Raw genomic sequence first — 23,115 nt, 5'->3', positions numbered from 1 at the left:
GAATGGAGCCTTGAGGCAAAGTACATGGCTGACTGACTAGAAACCAGAACAGGAACACTCTATATTGCAACATTTTGTTGCAGGCCCCACTTATTTTGTCCTGCCCATCTTTCAGGGTTTTGCTGGAAGCATGGTACTTCCAGAACACAGATTGATCTTGGCTTTCTAACTGGGTGGAAGTTTCTCAATGCACTCTTTGGGACTGACGGGTTAAATAGTCACCTCATTGTTTCCACATTGGGGTTGTTCTCTCCTCGGAAGAACTGGTTACTGCGGTCGGTCCTCACCACATCTTTGTCGACTGTGAACTGCACATTCCGCCAGAATGCCTTCTGCTCATCTGGTGCCAGGGAGAGTCTGAGCATCACAGAACAACATGAGTGCACTCCACAACCAACCACTCTCGCATTGGCAGGGAGGGACCTGGGGATCCTTTCAGATAAGGGCCAAAATAAAGGAGAACTGGGGTACTTGTAGTCTCATATATAAATCTCACCAAAAAAAGACTAAATAGGGATTCCCATGCTGAAGTGGAAAGGCTGACCTCCAAACATGCTCAGCAGAAGAATCTGAGGATGCCAACAAGCAGGTTTGTTTGTTTATTATTTGATTTATATCCCGCCCTTCCTCCCAGTAGGAGCCCAGGGCAGCCCAGTTGAAGTGTCAGCCCCTGCATTCATACACACATTTGGGTGCACCAACTGGCTCCAGCTGTGTATAGATTACACTTTTCAGAGACTTGGAGGACTGTCCTAGTCAGTCACACACAATTATATTAATGTATCCTACTGACGTAGAAGGGTTTTGCAGTGCTTCATGCCCTGCCCTAGAAAAGCCAGAACAAGATCCCAGAAGCGTGAAATGCACTTCTCCAAGAAGACGTGTGTATGTTTTGATGTGACTGTTGTGGGTGAGCCTATTGCAGGGCTGGGCAAGTTCTTCGCCCCTGATGGGAGCATGTGGTGGTGGGTGGGCAGTCAAGGTCTGCATGCCGGTGGTTGTGACAGAAGCCAGCGGTCAACAGGGGTCATTCACATTTGTGCACACACACACACACACACACCATGCCAAATGGCACCATGACCTCGCCCTTCCCTAAAAGATCAGAGCATTTTTGGAACAGACTTTAATGTTTTGAATGTGAATGTTTGGATATGTATCTACATGTATTTTTGTGCAACCCTTTAATAAGCATGGGGGGGGGAGAGAAGAGGAAAAAAAGGTTACCATGGTGTCAAATTGACTATGCCAAAAGCTGCTTCTGATCTGGTTAAGCTCAATTGCACCACTCCATTGACTTATAAGCAATTAGAGAAAGATAGTAAGAATTAGGAAAAATAGAGCAAACAGGCTTTCCCCGTCCTCAGCAATGTTTGTGCGGTTATCAAGTCACTCATGCGAGATCAAGTTGCTCTCATCACTCCACAGCCAGCCTCAGTTACCGCCTCACTATCATTACTGCCAGAGAAGTTCTTAGATAAGGGATATTTTTTGGAGAGAAAAAGGTGGGAAGATGGAATAATGATAGGCAAAGCAGCCCTAAGTGATATATAGATATATGTGAATGAGAGGGAGGTCTTTTTCCTCCCCTCTTCGCAGTTCTTGATTTAAAAAAAAAAATAAAACCCTTGAAACTAAGCGAGGGAAATTACCCACACTGGCTCCAGGCTCCCATAGGCAACAAGCCCAATCTCAGGGCCTCTCAGGGGAATGGAGGGATTTTGGATCCAGTAGATCCAAGGCCACCTTTGCCCTGCCTGCCCCTGGAATGCCCACTTTTGGTGCCTAATGCCGGCAGAAACGCAGCTGGTGGTAGATCTATCCCACAGAGCTTTCCATGGGTAGAGCAGGGCGGGACTCTACAGATAACATGCAGAAAGGCACCTTTGCCCCATCCTAAGCCTCCATGCAACAGATCTGAGGGTTGAGACTGAGATTTACAAAGTAGTTTTGGCATCCACCACTGATAAAAGTCATTAAAAATGTTGATCCTGAAAGACTGGTGTCAGAGCCACTGGCACTCCTCGTTACCTTTTTTGCTGGATCTTAAAGTATTCCTGTCTCTTCTGCACTCGGAGTGCCTCCCTCTCTTCTGAAGTGGATTCATAGCTATAGTACCGCAACAAGAAAGGCCAGACTTCACCACGGATGGAGACATCGATCCCACCAAAGAAAATAGCCTGGGGAGGAAGGGAGGGCCCAGGGGAAATGGATAAGAAGTTGCAATAGAGGGAAAATGTCACAGTTTCTGAAAGTGAACCTCTTTTGCTCTCCTCTGACAAGTGATGCCTTGATTCAGGACCCCACAATCTGCACATGTTTAGAGGGATAGCAGTGCCCCCCCTTTTCCCAGGGGAGACACAAATCAAACTCATTTCAATGTCAATAACCCCCCTGGAGGGCCTATACAATTAATGCATCATTCTCACCTCACAGCTTAATCCCCAGTCTTGGAAATCTTCACACTTGGACCCAGGCTCACATACCCCCCCGGCCCTTAATTATTTTTAAGCCAGACAGTCTCAATTGCTTTCTTTGGCCTCGACATACTGCACGAAACGGAAATGGACTGCCTTCAAGTTGATCCCAATTTATGGCGACCCCCTAGAAATCTCCACTGGTCAAATGTAGCAGCAATCCAGCAAACCTGAGATGCAGAGAGAGATGCTACAGTTAGTCTGCATTCAGCTGGCATGCACTGCATCCCCCTTTGCCAGTGCTAGGGCTTTGGGACTAGGGAGACACACAAAGGTTCTTGAAAATGAGCACAACTGCACCACATTCCACTTGGAAACATTTCTTCTCATGGAATGAGCAGAGCACAACATGCTACTGTGGCTTCTCCCTCACCTTCCTCAGCTTGTACTCTTCTTCCACCTGTCCAGCCTCATTTAGGTGATGGAGCCATGCAGAGACATCTAGGCGCTTGTAAGCATTCTCCTCTGGGTGGGTCTCTGAGGAGGGCAGCTTGGGCCGGCGGATTGAGAACTGCATGCAGGTCTTCTCATCACTGAGCTGCTAATTGGGAGACAAAAACAGGAGAGAGAGCTGGTGCAGTAGCTGCAGGAGCCTGACCTCAGTTCCCATTGATTGGACATCTTGTCTAGGTCACCACAGTGAAAAAGAAGATGATCTTGTCTTGAGAGACTGTCCTGGGAAACCCACTATGCCTTGGAAGTTTGGGAAGACTTCTGGCCCAAGCCACCATACATAATTGGTTTAATTAAGGATCAGAGTAACACAACACACTGCTTGGTTAGGCTCCCCGTCTTTCCCACCCTCCCCTGTCAAAGATCAGAGTTAAAATGGCTTGCAGCAATATCTTGAGTCTGCCCAGGAATGCATGCAATAAATTACATCTGATTGGCCACATACAAAAGGGCTGCTGTGTTAGGAAGGAGAGACAGCAATGGTGCCAGGCTCTCTGAGGACGCTTGTCATTCCTGGGTGAAAACCGCAGCTGACATTTAATTTAAAAATCAAAAGGTTGCTCCACACAGATGGAAGCCCCCATGGTACTATGACTGGAAAGCAGCAGGAGAAAAAGGGGGTGGTTGGAAGGAAGGAAGGAAAGAAGGGAATTTAGAAATCACCGTTTCTAACAAGGATCACGAGGATCTTTTAACATATAATTACGGCCTTTACAAGGCCTTTATGCAGACTGAAGCAAAATATGGCAATAGGCCTTGTCAAAACATAATTTGAATACGGACAGCTAGGAATCATAAACTGAATATTCAGCATAAGCCGAATCAGAGAGACGGTACAGTGACTCAGGACACTGACTGCATTCTTGACTGGAGTTCCAATTCCACCTCATCCGTGGACTCACGGCATGCACCTCTCCTCACATCGGACACATAATGCATAGAAGAGAACCTTGGGAAAATTAACTCTGCTGTTTCCCCATTTATATAAACAACTAGCCTATCTTATAAGACTGCCTAGGGACTTCAGAAGCAAAGAAATGAAATCAGGCCCCAAATCTTCTAGCAGAAGATGAGGTCTATAAGGGCAACACTCTGGCCAATAAAGCATTCTACAACAAACCCTCTAGTATTTGAAACTCCTGTTCAGCTAAGTTTCTTAACCTACATGCAGTGTCTCCCTGCTATGAGCTTATCCTTACATAACCCATGTGAACTTGCTCACTGTTAATCCTCATATTGGATTAAATGAATACTTTGGATGACCCCCTGCTCCAGTATAAGACAAAACAAACCAAGGCAAGTGCATCAGAACACAAGTGTTTGCAAGCCCTGGCAATTATTCAGACAGGCAGAGGCTGGTCCACTAGGGCAAATGGGACGCTGCCCCACCAATGTCAGTCTGCTCCCAGCCAGTCCCCACCTGCCTTGCCTTCTTTCTTAAAACTAGTCCAAAGGGTGGCACTGCCTATCAGTTTCCTCCTCCTCAGTCTCAGTGTTGCCCCTCGTAGAACTGAGCACAGAGGAGGATGGAGCCAAGAGTAGAAGTGGCTGGCTCTGCCTGTCATTGGCTTGGAATCCACCTCCTGCTGGGTCTGCCTGCCTTCCGCCCTATCAGTCCCAATGGGCACCTGCCACCACTGACAGACATGCGAGAAACAAGAAGGGATATTGCTCACATTTCCTCCTTTCTGTTTCGTCCTCAGCTAGAAAGCCACAGACCGTTTCTGCTGGGGGAGAAGTGGGGTGACGAAGTCCAGTTCTACTCTGGACTTTGCAGCTTACCTGGTCTTTGAGATGGGTCTCTGTGCAGTATTTCCACTGCTGAAACACTTCAGAAAGTTTATCCAGGCCACCATGGTGAAAGTGGAAAATCTTATATTGACTTTCCCTGCTAGCAACAACCAGCTGCCCACAGGTGCACACCTCATCACTGGAGGAAAATGGGGTAGGGGGATGGGGAAAGGAAAGAGGGAAGATGTAGTCAAAAGCACAATTCACCAGTCAGGATGTCTAGTGGTGGGACACTGTTCAATGCAGGCAGCACAACCAACATTCATAAGTCCTGGGTGCATGATTCATGGCTGGGCTAATATTTCCAGCGCTCTTTCAAAGAAATGTGAATTGCAATATTCAAAATAATGCAGTTGTGATACCTCTCACTGAGGCAGATGCTTCCTAAAGGCTCAGAAACCAAAATAATGATCTAGTTAAGTTTTCCAGAGATCAGAGGTCTGTGCCCTGAATGGATATCCATCTTTCCCCACATCTTGTCCCAAGTGCCCCCCCTGCAGTCCGTCCTTCCTCAGTTGATCTCGCTCTCCCCTTCCCCACAAAATGTGTCAGCAAGGACTGCAATGGCAAGTTCTCTGAAAATTGCAAACCGCAATCAAAATGAATTATGCAAATAATCTGACCTTTGTTTGCATAATATATTCTGAGCACATACTTTGCTCCCCCCCCGGGTGTAGAAGTTGCTTTTCATTTTCATATCCTTCCCTGCAGAGCACACACTGCTCTGATTATGAGCTTTCATGGCCCAAATGATGCTTGTGAGGTCTCACAGAATCAGAGCATACTGCACTTTTCTCTGTATCCAAAGAGGCGTTTTTGCTTACATCTGGCAGTACTTATCAGGTTGTTTATGGTAATCAACCAGAGTCCTGGTATGCTAGGCACTGTACAAACAAAAAGAGTATCAGGTGGAACTGTGCTGTCCCCAGAGTAGATCCTAAGGATATGGGTTTGGGCAAAGGAGCCAAAGAGCCAGCTGCCAAGACCAGTTTGCTTCTCAAATAAGCTCCAGGTTGCATGGCATAAATCAGCGGACGCTAACCTTTTTTAGCTGGAGGGCCGCTCAGCCCTCCTCCCTCCAAGGACCACATGTCAGCTGTAAGCCTGGGCAACGTATTTGCACACACAAGCATACATGACACATGCAGACCACACACACACACAGACACACACACACACAGGTACATTCACCAGATATACAACACACAAGCGCGCGCACACACACAACACACTCACATTCACCAGACAGACAGAACCCTCTTTCTTGTCATCTCTCTCATAATAGGAATCCCAATTTTTCCTTTGTAATTAAATGCTTCCAGCCCTTGTGGTTACTAAAAAATTACTTGGAATGGCAAAAGTAAAACAGTAGGTAAATAATAGTGGCAGATCAAGGAGTGAAATGGAGGAAACAAATAAAAGCTAGCTGTTATGGTTTCTACCTTTTCAGGGTTTCTAAATTCCCATGTCTACATTGTTCCATATCTCAAATGGGTATTTGTTTATTCATTGTATGCGTATTTGTGAGTAACAATAGCAGAGGAAGGACACTGTTGAATTTGACTGTATATTGTCTCGATATTGGGGTTTTATTGTGAAATTGTGACCCATTCCTTGAAAACTACATTGGAGTGATGTGCATGCATTAGAAAGGCAGGACTTTTTAAATAAAAAACCTTATATTAAATGCTGTAAAACAGAAGTGTAACATCTGCCATTTTATATGAATATTATATGCAAATCCTGTTAATTTACCTGTGATTAATAGGATAATTAACCACAGCCTTTTAGCACTCCCAGTTCTTGTTCTCCCTCCTTTTTGCCCCAACTTGGTAGCTTGCAAAGGATCTAAGTTATGTGGAACAGAAGTGCTTGCTTCTTGTTTACATAGCTCAGAGCCTAGAAAAACTTATACATTCAACAATTACAGACCCTAAAAATTAAAACAACGGGAAAAGTGGAAAATGCACAAAGCAGCAATTAAATGAGTGAGATATAAAATACATACATTAAGATATAACCAGGAGTGAGGAACTTGCAGTCTAACAACATCTGGAGGGCTACAACACCCATCACCCCTGACCTTTGGCCATGCTGGCTGGGACTGGTGGGACCTGGAGTCCAACATCATCTGGAGGGCCACAGGTTCCCCCAGGCCTGATGTAAGAGCAAGAGGGACACAGGGAAGAATCTCCCTCACAGGGTAGGAGAGACAGCCTTGTTCATTCTCTATGCCCAACAGCATTGGACACTTAGTGGATAGGTCTGCTGCCTCTGGTGTCTTCCAGAGTGCAAAATACAATATGCTTTTAAAAGCAGCACACAGTGAAAGATAAATTAGGAAAACTATAAGGGGAAAGAAATCTTATGGCACCTTAAAGACTAACATAAGATGGCATAAGCATTTGTGGACTATGAAATCTTATGCCACAATTTATTTATTTGATTTACATCCCACCCTTCATCCCAGCAGGAGCCCAGGGCGGCAAACAAAAGCACTAAAAACACTTTAAAACATCATAAAAACAGACTTTAAAATACATTAAAACAAAACATCTTTAAAAACTTTTAAAAAAAGCTTTGAAGTCATCTTAAAAAAAGGTTAAAAACTTTTTTTTTAAAGGTTTTAAAATGTATTAAAAAGAAATTCTAACACAGATGCAGACTGGGATAAGGCCTTCAACTTGTTGAAAGAGGAAGGTCTTCAATAGGCGCCGAAAAGATAACAAAGATAAATGTGTTAGTCTTCAAGATGCCGCTAGACTTCTTACTGTTCTTCCTACAACAGACTAACATGACTACACTTCTGGAAATATGATCGGGAAGCTTGTTCCAGCTAGCAGGTGTCACTAGCTCTGTCCTTCAGGTAATTTAATTAAGCGTTTTGTGCCAGGGGTCCACAAACATCCCTGACCACTCCCCCAAAGTTTCATTGGGAAATCGCATTGTAAGAGAAAATCCATCTTCTTTAAGCATGCTTCCCTATTTGTTTGAATTGTCTGCACACATCTACCTCATGCTTTGCTGCTACAAAACTCTGACCATGGAGTAGATTTTGCAATCCATGTAAGCTTTCAAAATATTGCTGAGTGTGATTTTTGTTATTTATTTCATACACCTCCTTTTAGGATAATTTCTTACAAATCAACTTAGAAAAAAACTTTTTTATTCAGAATTTAGAGTATTTTGGCAATAAAAAATGGTGGCTGGGGGAAAAAAAGGAATAAGAGAAATGGAAAGAAAGGGGTAGGAAACTATATACAGTACTGAAGATATTCTACCCAACTCAAGCCCCCATTGTAATCTATGAACCCTACAAGTTACAGAGCCAGTGGAGTGTAGCAGGTAAGAGTGCTAGACTGAACTAGGGGCGACTTAGGTTTAAAACCCTGCTTAGCCTTAAAGCTTTCTGGCTCATCATGCTAACTTAAACCATAGCTTAGAGCAAACACACACACGTGTGGGCTCCTGGAGAGGAGATCACTGCTTAATTTGTCTCCAGTCATTTTGCTGCTGTGCTAAGGTAAGCCATGGCTTGGTTTAGCACATTGTCTAAACTCAGGCTCATGGTTTAGGTCTCTCCAGATAATCAAGGTTTGTCCTATGGTTTACAGCTCATGGTTTGTCTGGAAGAGCTGAACTGTGAGCATCAGTTCAGGCAACATACTAAGCCAAATCATGGCTTAGCTCAGCACAGCAGCAAAACAACCGACGAGGAGCAAACTGGCTGCTATCTTCTCTCCAGAAGTCCACATTTGGTTTAGAAATTATCTGTGCTACCTTGCAGGCTTATTGTGAGGATAAAATGAGATAATCCCATTCATATGTCTCAAAGCCAGGGTACCAATGTCATAAACAGCTTCTTACTATGATGCTATGCAAAAACACAGACTTAAAACTTACAGTGGCATCCTGGAATTCTATATTAGTATTGTGACTTTTAAGTACAAATCTCTTACTTTGCCTGTTTTATGGAGCAATTAAGCCTAAAATCATGCATGTTTGATTAAAAAGTATGAAAACGTGGCACACTTATACATTGATCAGTCCTAAACATTTTTTTTGATACGCAATGTCCTCTGGGGGCAGAAGAGTGAAATGTGTATTTCTGTCTTTAAGTTCTAAGCTTTTTCTATGGTTCAAGGAACCTGCAATAAGTCTCCCAGCCTGCATGAGTCACTGCTATCTTCACACAACAGTCTCCAGCCTGGCAAGGACTGCCCACTCCCTCCTCTCAATATCCTGTGTTCTCAGAACGGCTTCCTATCCTCCTCAGCAGCCTCTGTGCTCAAAACACTATGGCAAATGCTCCTTTGGATAGGGTTTGAGTTACCTTCAGAGGCGTTGGCTTTTTAGGTGCTATGAACTGATATACTGTAAGAAGGCACTCAACATCTGAAGCCCTGCCACCTCCTGCCAGCTAGGGTGGAAGGTGGGATGGAATCCCATCTATTTTGTTGTGCCAGATCCAGGCTGATCAGCACAGGGTCTAGATCAGGCCCCTTCACAGGCACTGGACTGGCTTTGGATCTATCACTGGCCCTGCTCCATCCCACTCTCAAAACACTGTTTCGGGGCCTAACCCAGGAATACTGCTGGTGGTAGTGTGGTTTCCACTGGACTTTTGGTGGGCACAGTGGTGGACCAAATCTTAACCCCTGGCAGCAGGACAGACTGGAGGTTAGCATTGCTCTTGAAGTAGAAGTTCTTTGCTTGCTTTATACTTCAAGATCAGAATCCTCTGAACTTCCTATGCATGAAAAAGGTCCAGAGAGGACCATAGTTCAGTAGTAGAGCATGTGCTTTGCATACAAAAGGTCCCAAGTTCAAACCTGGTATATCCAGGTAAGGCTGGGAAAGATTCATGCCCCAAACTCTGGAAAGCCACTGTCAGTCAATGCAGACAACACTGAACTAGGTGGGGGTCAATGATCCTGTTAGATATAAGGCAGCTTCCTATGTTCCTATTTGCTTCGACCTTTACTTTATTTACTATGCTAAGACAACTTGCTCCTTTCAGTTTAAAGCAAGTTATACATGTTTCGCCTTGGGATCAAAAGACTGCCATTAAGTGATGGCTTTCCCTCTTGGTCCATGCTCTAAAAAGCGTCAGGCTCATCTCAGTAGTCTGGGGGTCTGAACAGGTCAGGCTAGAAAAGGTGGGTTGCCCGTAAGTGCAGGCATCTTCCCTAACAACTGTCTTTTCCCAGGGGTCCACAGCTTCCTGAGTATGAAGAGAAACAGTGATGGGGCCTTCAGCCAGTTTCAAGGACCGTGTTGGTTCAGGCAGTGTGTGCTACTTACAAGAGAATGGTATGTAGCAACAGTTTAAAACCTTCACTGCCCAACATTTTAAACCTTTTCTCTGAAACCACGGGATCTATAAAGTGGGGCTGTGGGGAAAAAATTGGAACAGGAACGAATTCCCAGGCTGGAATTACATATTACCTTGGCAGACATCCATGTTTGCTGAGGTAATGTGTAGCCCCAGCCTCAGGAAGCCAAGTTTTACACAGGTTGTGGATACTAAGCTTGGTAAGAAGAGTCACTTCTGTGGATACACAGAATCTGGCCTACTTCCAAATGACCTTTTTTTTTTTGCCAGCTCAAAAAAATCCCTCAACAGAAGGAGAGAGGAAGATAGCTTGTGTCGTGGGTCACTAGTTCAGAATGCACAGAAGATATGCAGGCAATCTCTTGTCTGAGAGAAGAATACCTGACAGAATTAGAACTTCCTAGGTGGCCTTCTATCTAGAGAACACTGAAGGATGGAAACCCATTCTGATCTTGCTGTATGTAGTGTCACTCGCCTAGGTGCAAGGTCAAGAATGCCAGGATACCCTCCCCCCCCCCCCAAGTATTCTCTTCTTACCTGAAAAATAGGCGAAGAGACCGCATCTGTCCCAGGTCAACTCTGAAGACCCCACAGATCTGTTCCAAGGCAAACACCTTCTGCTGTTCATCCCACCGGGAGGTCTGGACTTGTACATTATTCTTCTGGAATTGTGAGGTGGGATCAAGGCTTGAGTTGGAGCTGGCCGAGCGAGGCAGGCGGCTTTCACAGGGTTCTCTGCACCAAAATGAGACAGTGGCACCAACAACAACGACAACGAAAAGGAAGGAGGCAGGATCCATTACTTGAAAATTACTAACTGCAAGAGCCAATGTGGTATAGGAGCTGCAGGGCTTGGCTTTGGTGTGGGAAACCCGATTCAAATCTACTTGGCTATGAAGTCCACTCTGTGGCCTTGGGAGAGTCATCGTCTCAGCCTAACCTTATCCACACAGGGCTGCTTGCAAGAATAAAATGATCTGAGCGAAAGGAAGAGCAAGCTAGATATAAATAAAAAATACACAATTTAAGTCAGGAGGTGCAAGTTGTGTAGTTGGGGGATATAGAGGAATGTCTACGTTTGTGTACGGTTTTCATGTAATTAAACCTAAACCCACACACAAATGATCCATCTCTCTCCTCCGCGGTCCCCCCTCCTCAATTCTCTCACTTCAGTAGGCCTACCTAATTCAACAGGCAACAGTGGTTGGCAACACCCCCCCCAACTGATGTGCCTGCTACATTTCCAGATAGGATGATGGGTGGGACAGCCAGTTTTCTCAAGTGCAACAACATCTGGAGTCAAGATTTTTTAAAAGGTGATGTTTCATGTGTGCTTTCTAAGGTGGAGGCAGCTGAAAGGCTTTTGGCTCCTGTGCTGTGAAAGGATTTGGGAAAAACAGATGAGTTCCATTCCTGCCACAGACTCACTGGGAGGCCTTGAGTAAGTTTCTCTCTTGGCCACAGCTCCCCATTTGTAAAATAGATGTGGCAACCTCTCCCGCAGGGCTTTTTGAAAGGCAAAGAAAACGGCTGGAATGCACTTTTGTACATCAAAAATGCTATCTATTGTCAACTTTTCATGTGAACATAGCATGTGGCCTTTTCCAGAATCGAACAACTGGTCTACCTAGCTCAGTACTGCAGAATCCACACTGACTGCCAGTGGATCTTCAAAGTCGTAGGCAGAGGTACTATTTGGACTTGCTACCCAAGAATGTTTGTTGTCAAGAAATGCAGAGCCAGCCTTATCATTAGGTAAAATATCTCAGGCAGCTGATTTTGAGTACCATGAAAGGGATGCAAGTTATTAATTAGTTAATTTATTCTTCTAATTTTAGGGACGGGGGAGAGGCACTTGTAGGGCTTTCTGCCAAAGGTGCCACAATAACTAAATGGGGCTGGGATATCCTTTTCCATCCTGGGCTATAAAATACAGAGATGCCAGGGGCTGACCTGGGGGCCCTCGCTTTCCAGAGAAAAAACGAGTCTCATACGGACTGTGAAAAGCAAAAAGTTGCTAGTAAAGCAGGCACATTTCTAAAATGTATTTTGAAATATATTTGTATGCATATATGTGTGTTTATTATGTCACACACACACAAAAAATCTTTCTAAGCATGCCTCTTCTATTTATACGATTATATCTCAATAGCCAGCAGCCTATTCTGTTGTAGTAGAAAATAGCTGCCCTGTCAGTTAGGCCCTTTAATCATAGAGAAAGATTTGGTAGCAACATTGACAATGGAAGGCCTGCATTGATTACAATTCTCCAGAAAGATTCCCACCCACCCACAGTCTGCATGTACACATTCTGCAGACAAAAAACACCTACTTCCCAGCACATCTCATATTTATGTATATGCAAATTTGAGGACACATTAGTCATTTAGAGGAATCATGATAAATGTTAGGAAAACCCCTTGTTTATTGTGGCATATTTCCCTCTGATGGATTGTCAGGCAACAGGATTTCAACACCCTTATTCTAGGAATTTTAACATAGCAGCTCTCCCCTGGTAAAATCACATTATAAGCCAGACAAAGTGGCAGCACAGCTGTTTAGCCACAAAATACTAGGAACAACACATGCACAGCTTTTCAGCATGTCAAGCAACTGAACTCAGGAGAGCTATTGCTCTAAAAATGGAGTCCAGAGTTTAGATTTCAGAAACTAATTCCTTCCCTCCCATGCAAAATACCCCCCCCCCAAGAAAAACAGCAGTACTCTGGGAAATAAGTGAATCTGAAACTGTGACCTCTGGGATCTTGAAAAGGCCAATCCATTTGAACAGCCTGAATGGGCTCTACTGTGAAATCATGGTTTGCAAAACAAGGCAAGGAGCAGGTATAAAAGCAGCCCCCTGAAAAGCCACTTTATGCAGTGTTTTCTAATCCGCTTATTGAACAATGTAGGCACTGAACGCTGAAGAAATCACACACTCAGCATGCCTATGCAGAACACCCCCATCAGTATGCTTTCCTATCCTGACAACAGTGCTCCCAAAACCAGGGCCACACTAGGCCATTGGAAGAGCCTTATTTTTAGCATTCACCAGTGCTTTGGGTCACTGCATTCCAATACACATTCCCTAGATATCCAAGCTGAGGGAGCCATTGTTAACAGAGTCCCCCCACACACACACCCTGCCAGGGTGTGGGGGGAAGAGACCAAGTTCAGCAATACAGCTTGAAGCCAGTATGTGTGCACAGGCACTGTGCACTCTCTCTCGCGCACGCACGCACACAGAGTAGGCCAAATGATCTACTTCCCAGCACATCTCAGTTTTAAATACATGCTAGTTCTTTAAACAGAAGTGTTCTAATCATCTCCAGAATTTCTTTTAGTTCTTATTTGCACATCCTCCAGTGATTGTGGAGAAGAAATTCATAGCCCTTTCGGTTCCTTGTTTCTGAGGTCTCCTGTCTCCCAAACTATCTTGCTTCTCTGCTCCCTTTCCCAGCAACACAACAAAACTCCTGTCCTTCTGCCCCATTTAAATTTTCCCCCTTATTCACGTAACTTCTACCTCACAGAAACTGTATCTATTATCAAGACTATGCATCTGATAGAAGCAGAAATCTACACATTTGTTGAACATTCTGAGACATAACAGCAGCTCAACAACAGCTAGTTGGGGAAATGACCTAAAAGCTGTCCCTGCAAAAGTGCATCTTTTAAAATCCATGTACCCCCAAATCCTCAAGATTTCTGGAAGCTTTAATTTAATTTAGTTCTGAATACCCCTAGAAGAAAGACACCTCCTAGAAAGAAAAGGCACAAGTTTAGGAGGAAAGTATTATTTTTATTATTATTAACACCACCTCTACTACTACTGCTAATAATAAATTTATATATTGCTTTCTTGCCAAGATGACTTCTAACTAGTATGTATTCTGCAATGTATTCCGTTTGGAACAATGCTAGAATGTACCTAGCATGTGAAGAAATGTATTTTTTATTTTATTATTATTTTTATTTATTACATTTATATCCCACCTTTCCACCAAGGAGCTCAAGATGGCGTACAATCATTCTCCCCCTCCTGATTTTATCCTCATAACAACCCTGTGAGGTAGGTTAGGCTGAGAGACAGTGACCAGTCCAAGGTCACCCAGTGAGCTTCATGGCCGAGTGGGGATTTGAACCCTTGTCTCCAAGGTCTTAGTCTGACACTCTAACCACTACACCACACTGGCTCGGTAGAAGGTACCCATAGAATGTAGAAGGTAATGGAACTGACTTGGAATACCTACTGTGAACTAAGCCCTCTCACACAGGTACAAAATGTTCAGTAGTATGAAAAAGCCTTCTGCAATAATATACTACATGCACAGTGGGTCCAGTACAGATGTAATTGGGCTGGGGTTATTTGGGAATCTCGTAATCATTGTTAAGAGATTAGAAACAGGCCAAAGGATCACATGCTCAATTGCTCAAACCCCTCCCCAGTGAAAATTCCCCTCTATTTTCATTGTAGCCAAGTGTTACCGCAGTCAAGGCTAATCAGATTCTCATTTAATTAGAGTTTGCCAACCACCTTAAAACCCCAGTTAAGGATCCTGGTTAAGCAGGGAATCCTACCTGGCCTTTTCAGTGGTTAGCTTTATGCCAATAATGCACAACCATGGTTAACACAGACAGGGGAATTCAAGCCAAAGAATAGAGAGATTAAGACCTCCTATTGTCCTGTTTTCCAAAGAGGCCACCACCACAACTGGTGCATAGCATTAGCAGACAAAAAATAATTCAATGGTCATACGGGATGTACATACAAATGCCTCTATTATTTGAACATCACTTCCCCGATTTCCTCCATCATTAATTCCTGCACACCACCTCTTTCATGTAGCTCCATGTCAACATCAGCACAAAATAAACAGCAATTCTGCTCATCCAGACACTTTGGATGGGCCTCAAACTATCCGGATGAACAAAGCTATCCTGTGCTGGTGCTTGTGGGAATTTGATCCTCTCCTCTGTTTATTCATTTCACCAAGCTGGAACAAATATCTAACAATCATCAAAGCATGGAAGATTCTCTATTTAAAGTAGCTGGCAAGTCATTCAGGTGTTTTTCTTGCTGGGAATGGACTCTCTGGATGTATCTGTTGACTCTCGTAATGTCTTCAAGGGATGGGGTGAACACACCTCCCTAGCAGTTTAGGCAATCCTCATATCATAGTGCTTGCATCGTTACATAATAACAAACTTATTGATTTGACTACATCCACTTAGAAAATAGGAGCAGAGCACAATTACAAGTATATCCAGTTAGACTGAGGGCTGACCACAGGGAACTATATTTACATCTAACCAGATATCACGATGGGGATTCTACTCCCACTTTGGCAACGGAAAGGGTTTTGTAATTTTGCAGTAGAAATCTAGGGTTCAACGAGGTCATGATGCTCCTGTAGCTGATTAACAGAAGTATACCTAACTCTCTCATATATTCTTTTTATTTGTTCTGTTAGGAACAAATAGCATGCTGTGGTCCACAGACCACTTTGGGGTCAAACAGCCCTTTCCAGAGTTTTAGTTGAAGAAGTTTCCACAAGAAATAAAGTGAGCAGAAGATAAAATTAGAGGAACCAGAAAATCGATACCCTAACATCTGAGGCATTAAGCACAACTCCACTGCAAACATAATAACTTCTCTTCCCAGCTCCTTGTGCTAACAGATAGCTAGCTATTCACTAGGCCACAAATGTGCATTAGTTTTTATATTTCCAACTTTAATAGGACTACCTATTAAAATAAACCAACCAAACAAAATTCAACAGGAGGATAGATAATATGCTGCCCTGCTTATAACTGAAGATACACAGAATGTGAGAACTATGGTATTAAAGCAAGACTGCAGATGTGATGCTTCTTTGCAGAGAGGAGAGCCATGTATTCCACAGTCTTGGTGCTCCTTATATAGCAGAAGCCGGGCAACACAGGAAAGGGCACAGCAATGTGGAGTGGCCAGATGGGATTCTCTTCCCCTTATTACAAGCCACTGAAGCACTGCCAGACATTACAACCCAGATTTTGGTATTTATGTGATGTGCCTAACACACAGTCCCATGGATAAAGATGAACTGTTGTCACTCTCCCTGTTACAAACATAAGGAGCAAACATGGAGTGCAGCAATCTAGGGCCAAATCTTTGCAACATCTGAATGAAAGGATTCTCCACCCCAGCCTTTTCAGTTTCAGAGTCTAAATGTAGCCATTAATAATATTAATTTAAAAACAGAATTTGCTGACGCCCTGCTTGAAATGAAGCCAGTGGCAAATCTTCCAATGGAGTCAGGGGTAACTGGGTGTGGTGGTGTATCATGCCCTCATTGAAACACTGAACTAATTCCATGGCTCCTTCTGTGCTCTCTTGCCTCAGAGGCCTTTATATTAGCAGCCACATCAAATAATGTCATCAAAGCATCCACATCTTTGCTCCCTTCTTTGTCTATGCTGATCTACTGACCAGCCACATGAGGCAACAAGCCAGAATTTTAAAAGCTCCACCTCCAAACGCAGACCCAGGGTACTCTATCTTTTCATCAATTTAAGAGGAACTAGGTTGAAATGAAAATTTAAGAAACTTGCATGAAAAAATCAGTTTAAATTCTGGATAGGACTGTTGCACTTTGCAGTTTTGTGTTTATTTTAATCCACTTTGCTGTGGATTAAATATTTCTGCAAAAGCAATCAGGAATAGGATAACTCTGGGATGCAAAAACCTTTGAGTGGCCAGAGTGTGTTGTCTAACAGTTTCAAAAATCAAGGATTACATTTATTTATATAGCACCATCAGCATGCACATCCCACTTTCCAGAATAAACAAGGTCCCTGCCTGAAAGAATTTCTAATATAAAATCTAGGTGGTGGGGAGGGACTGAGGAGAAATCATGTACATCCCCTATTACCCTAAGTGCGATCTTCCATTCTTCACCCAGGATCATAGCCAAGTCTAACTTCCCTCTCCTCCCACTAACCAGAGATTCCCATTATTCCACAGAAAACTGATTTCTGGAAACATTACAGTCCAAGATGCTAGAATGCTAGCATGGATTCCTCCCCTACCGCCAAACGCTCTCTCCCTCTTTTTGTCTCTCATACACACACACCTTTATTATGTGTCCATTTCCCCCTAGCAAGTGGCACTAAATGCTATTTAAGTAGCTAATTAACTTTCTGTACTAGAAAACCTCCTGTAATTGCGATTCTTTCACCTTCTTAGCCTACTTCCCCAAGGGAGCTGGAGCTGTCCTCTGGCATTTGTTCTGCTCCTTTCCACCATCGAGGCACAAGTTCTACCTTGACAAGCCGCCTGCCAATCATGGCCACAAAGGTCACCAGGGACTATATTAGGAACATTCCTGCTATGGACAAATTTGCCTAGTTATGCACAGTGGAAAAGATGGAAGGCAAAAAAAAAATTGCTTACACGAAATTTCTGTCTAATGCTAGACAGCAGATTCAACAGTCTATATCTAAGCCAAGAATTCTTCTGAGTTTATCAGCTAACAGATAGTTCTCTCTTAAAAATGGATTATGGAGATGTTCAAAGCCCAGACTGTTTATATTTTGTCTGTGCTAGCATCTGCTCTTCATCAAATAGCGGGGATATAGAAAACAAAAGCCCTTTGATTGGTACTTGCAGCGACGTCAGTCATTTTTGATACCCAGGTGCTGCATAGAAGACTTTGTATCAAACCTTTATTCCTCACTTTTGTAAGTGCACGGACATGCAAAGAAAAGCAAAGAACAGGATTCAGCTTTTCTGGAGCAGTCGGATGATTTTGTTTGGCACTCTGATCCTCAATGAAGCATTTCAGGATCCTGTCTTCAAAAGCACACATTCTGCAGCTCCATCTTTAGTACAACATTAGCCCTTCAGTAGGACACTTCATTAAAAAAAAAGGCCAGGAATATAACTCATTCTAGAAACCCTCTCACCACATTAAAGGGGAGGTCTCTTACTGGTTCAGTTCAACACAAGGGCACAATTGTGAGGGGGGGAAATCTTTGTGGAACCCCAATTCATTTTCAACTGATTAAAAGGGAAGGGAAGGAAAGGGAGAGAAGTGGCAATTTTAATGGCAATTTTACAGAGACAGCCATGCCAGAGGTAAAGGTTAGACTCCTCTGAATCTCTTTGAGCAGTGTTCAACTATGGAATCTGTTAACACAGTCTTTTATATGATACCAATTCTTATAACCTTATTTTTAACTGAGAGAAAATTAAAATCCCCATGATGAACAGTTCTTAAAATATGGGCCGTGTCTGCTAATAATACAGAAACTAGAGGGAATTATATGGAATTTCAGCAGGTAGGAGGTGCTCATTTTGTACATCTCTCTGACCCCACCCAATCCTTTCCTTTTTTGGGGGGTCACCCCCCTCTAGCTCAAAATGAATCCCACTCAGTGACTGACCCAATAGGAACAGTCAGTGAAACTGATGCAAATTTACCTATTTTGCATAATTTAATGTATATGATATATTTTAGTATATTTAAACAACCAGGTGCTTAATATTTACAGGCTTTGGGGTTTTCTGGTACAGAACCATGGCCATCCTTTACTCCATTAAAAAGGTTTGCTAGCTATGGTAACAGATGCAAAGAGGATAAACAGCTTAAAATGGGAATGCAAAAAAAAAGCTGTTAGCAGTTTGCTGAGAAATAATCCATGTGGTTAAATCTGCTTTACCCAGGCAAATGCAAGATGTACATTCATATATAAGTGTGCTCACTCTCCGATTTTTAAAAATATACTTGCTAAACAGGTGAGGCGTGCTTTGGTAAATTCCAAGGAAAGGATTTTCCTCAACATTTTTGTTGTTACAGTTGCTTAGCGGTGACAGGTCTAGTCGTTTGACACTTATGAATAAACACACTCACACACTCCTTTGCAGCTTAACACAGCTAACCATTGAGAGGCAGGCGTGGACATGAACCTGACCTTCCTTTTAAAACAAGGCAAGTATTGCAAAAGCCAAAAGATAGACTTTACATTCTGTACAGAAAGGGGGGGGGCTCTTTAAGTCTGGCCTTCAGCTTGTTAATAAATCAATTGAAATGTAACACTTCTTTCCCTACCTCCACCCCCCAAATCCTAGAGATGGAAAATGTGATTTCTTAGCACAGCATGAAGAGAAATGTTTACCTTCCAGCTGGTCCAGCCTGGAAAAGGAGAACTTTCTTAGCTATGTTTATTTTCTTCTTTAAAAAAGAGAAAAGAATCAATGGGTCATTTTGCTATGTTTTCCCTGCTGCCCTCCTCCCCATCCATGCAAAAATAAAAGTCAAAGCTCATTATGCTAACTACAATCAAGTCTTATTAAAAAAAAGTCACTGGAAACACCTAAAGATTCTTGTTCTTAGATTTTCAGTATTTAGCAGTGAGCAGAGAATCTCAAAGGGTCTTTTGCCGGGAAAAATAAAAGCATGCACACACACAAAATTTATATTCTGCTGAGGCTCCAGCACTTGCCTAGCTAATGACACCCAAAGAGATTGGCACCACTGTTCAAATCCACCAGAGTATGGCACAACATTCCACAGCCAGAGAGGGGGGAAACAAGAATGAGGAGAGCTGACCAGAAGGTTACCAAGAGTGTTTAATATTATTTCAAGGGCTGGGATCAGGGAACCAAGTTAGGCAATTTTCACTGCATGAGCTTCCGTTCTTAACAAAAGAGTAGAGAATAACGACAGAGTAGACAGCGAGCAGGTAGGACAATAAAGGAGGCTCTTTGTTAAATATTAGTATTAGTGCATTGTGAATGTAGTCAACAATAAAGGGCTAATCATAAAACATCACAGGAGAACACATGACCTACTGATGCTGGGATTAATGCTGGTATGCAAAGCAGCCATTCTGCCTGTATCAAGTAGGAATTGTCTCCAGGCAGGGAATTTCTTGTAGTTGGAAGGCCAAAATGACTTGCAGTAGTATGCAAAGGCAAGCTGATCAATAAATATGGTTGCTGTGTAGTAACTTTTGTCAATTTATCTGCAAGGCCACATGAATGTGAGGCTCAAACAGTGAACATCAGTTCAGGCTTTTAAAGTTGTTTTAGCCGTTACAAAATAGTGGAAAATAATGCTGAAAGGCAAGGATAGCCAAGGTGGTGCCCTCCAGATAGATGTTGTTGGACTCCAGCTCCCAGTAGGATAGCCAATGGGCAGGGATGGACGGAGCTGTAGTCTGCAGCATCTGGAGGCACTCCTTTGACTATTCCTGCTCCGGTAAGAGGCAAGGACAGGTTGTGGTGCTTTGGGCACAGGAGAAAAAAAAGGCACAAAGGACAGCAGGTACTACTTTAAAAGGGGGAAACCCAAGACAGTGTAGGAATTATGTCAAAGGGACCAGGCTGAATGATGGTAGGGAAACCAATGCAAACTTCCACAACAAAGGGCTACTTCCACACTGGCCTTTTTATCTGGTATGGACACTATTCATTCCCAATAATCCAGAAGGTATTTTTTCCAAACTGTCGCATTCCTGCTTTCACTTAGGTCTTGCTTTCACCCCAGTCTTCAAAAATTTCTAGTTTATATTCATTTTTGAGCTTCCATCACAATTGCAGTAGAATCCTTTCAGATATGAACTGATTATACAGCCACAACAGTGGCTGTATACTATAGCCAGCATGGATTTTTCACATTCCACCATGTTAAAATACCCCCATGCCATTCTGCTATTTCCCATACACTCATTTCAAAACAAAATCTTACAAAACTTATAGTCCTGAACTCAGCAACACTTGCTTAACAACCCTCGAAGTTTTCGCAGTGATACACAAAACACTCAGAGAGAATCTAGAGTTCAAAGTGTTAAAAAGGTAAAGGTGTCCCCACACTTATAGTGCGAGTCATTTCCGACTCTTAGGGTGACGTCTTGCGATGTTTACTAGGCAGACCATATATATGGGGTGGGATTGCCAGTTCCTTCCCTGGCCTTTCTTTACCCCCCAGCATATGCCAGGTACTCATTTTACCGACCATGGATGGATGGAAGGCTGAGTGGACCTCGACCCCTTTTACCGGAGATTCGACTTCCTCCTTCCGTTGGAATCAAACTCCGGCCGTGAGCAGAGCTTCGGCTGCGTTACCGCCACTTACCACTCTGCGCCACGGAGGATCTTCAAAGTGTAAAACAAGAGGAAAAAATCCAGATCCCTGTTGGACTTTTTTCTGTCAGTGGTCTCATAATTTGTTGAAATTAGTTAAAAATCAGCTATGTTCACAGAGTACCTGTAATCCTATTACTGACCTTGCTCCATACTCTGACCTTCATCTTCTGCAGTTAAAAAGTTAAAAAATGCCTGGCTGATTTTTAATTAATTTAAGAAAATTAACACTGGAGTCATTATAGCGCAAGCATGCTCAGTAAGAACCAACTGTCAGTGTTCTAAAAGCCAGACTAACAGCTGTTTGGCTTGCCTAATCAGCAGGCCACATCCAACCCAGAGATTTATTCCACTTTAAACAGTCATGGCTTCCCCCAAAGAATCCTGGGAAGTGTAGTTTGTGAAGGGTGCTGAGAGTTGTTGGGAGACTCCTATTCCCCTGACAGACCTCCAGTGACCAGAGTGATTTAACAGTCAGCTCCTCTTCTAGTGATTGTGGCTCTGTGAGGGAAATAATGATACTGTTGACAATGTTTTCCTTTTGGAAAGGAAAGATGCTTTCCCTCTGCCCAGTGCCTACCCATCCAATCTCAGAGGCACATGTTACCACATTCTTCCAAGCTACACAGGAAGTGGATTGGACTGTGAAAGACCAATCCAAATTGTGTTTGCATTTTGACAAATCTGCAGGGCAGTACAATATCTCAGAGAGGAGGTCAGGTCTCCTGCTCCCCTAGCGCATTCACTACAGCTGCCCATTTTCCCTACTTTTTAAAGGTTGATAGAAACATCTGTTGGCTATAGATACATTCTCAAACTGCGAGGGTTTTTTGCCTATTAGTGAATATAATGCTATTGTCTCACCTGGTTTGGAGATGGCATTCTTGATATGACTGGCAATTCATTATATGTAAGCCCTACCTCTCTTTATTAGCTGCTTGCCCTTTTGCATTTGTCCTGCTCTCTTCTTCTATAGAGTTCTTGAAGAAACCATTTGTCAACGGTTGAAGGGGAGGGAAGCTTTGTCCATTTTAATGCTGCTACCAGCACCAGTAGCAACCCAGAGATGGGGTGGGAGCTGCTGCAGTTGGAAAAAGGGCTACTTTCCCTTCCAATGGAGCTGGGCTGCAATCACTCTTCAGAACCTCCTCCCTTCTATATCCAATGCACCAGGACTCCCCACCCTTTTTGGACCTGGGACATGTTTGGAAATCTGAGAAACCGTTATGGTCACCACCACAAAATGGCTCAGTGATTTAAATCAGCCTTTTTTCCCCTTGCTGATTTAAAATCAACCCACCCTGCTGGTCACTGCCAAAGGTAAAAGAAAAAAGTATCCCCCCAAAAAATGTTTTGTTTTTTTTAAGAAAAAAGGTGGGAGGATCAGGGGACACCATGGTGCTCCTGGGTACCACATTGACAACCTAACCATACACTTTTATCTTCTAAAGTTTTTTTGTTTTTTTAAAAGGCACTTTGCACTCCCTCTTTCTAGCCTGGGTGCATACTGTACACTTAGCCCTCTGAAGAAAAAGCCTCTCCTGACCTTAAAAGGGGGAACAGCAGTGGCAGAGGAAAGAGATGCATAGGGAAAGGTTTCTAAGCCAACATGGCAGATGCTGTAGGTAAGGGGAGAAGGTTGGATGTGGGGAGTTTCCTCCACAGTCACCACTTCAAATGCATAGGAACTAAATCATGCACAACTGGCAGTGAATAGGGCTGGTGTTATGCTTATGCAAAGATGAAAAAGTAATGTTTTTGTCACTGGCACCCTAGAGCTGGGAACAGGGCTGGTTGTATCCTAGTGTGCCTGATCCAGTCACTGAGAACATGACGATAAACCATCACCATCTAATTTTTCTAAGGATGCAGTGATGTAACATATCAAGAGGGAGAGAAGAATAAAGTCAAATCCTGGCAACAAAATGCTG

At 43.3% G+C, this 23,115-nt stretch overlaps 1 protein-coding gene across 1 annotated transcript in view; it reads right to left on the bottom strand.

The window, feature by feature from the left end:
- TBC1D16 (TBC1 domain family member 16) overlaps window positions 1–23,115 on the bottom strand; it is a 72,322-nt gene that overhangs the window by 17,019 nt on the left and 32,188 nt on the right. Inside the window, 5 exon segments of the mRNA XM_061615806.1 lie at window positions 223–357; window positions 2,032–2,180; window positions 2,851–3,018; window positions 4,713–4,860; window positions 10,594–10,791. Coding sequence (XP_061471790.1) covers window positions 223–357; window positions 2,032–2,180; window positions 2,851–3,018; window positions 4,713–4,860; window positions 10,594–10,791 — 798 coding nt within the window.

This window comes from Rhineura floridana, chromosome 3, assembly GCF_030035675.1.
Source record: "Rhineura floridana isolate rRhiFlo1 chromosome 3, rRhiFlo1.hap2, whole genome shotgun sequence".
Taxonomy (NCBI): domain Eukaryota; kingdom Metazoa; phylum Chordata; class Lepidosauria; order Squamata; family Rhineuridae; genus Rhineura; species Rhineura floridana.
Note: the sequence above shows the minus strand (reverse complement) of the source record. Positions and strands in the feature narration are given on the sequence as shown.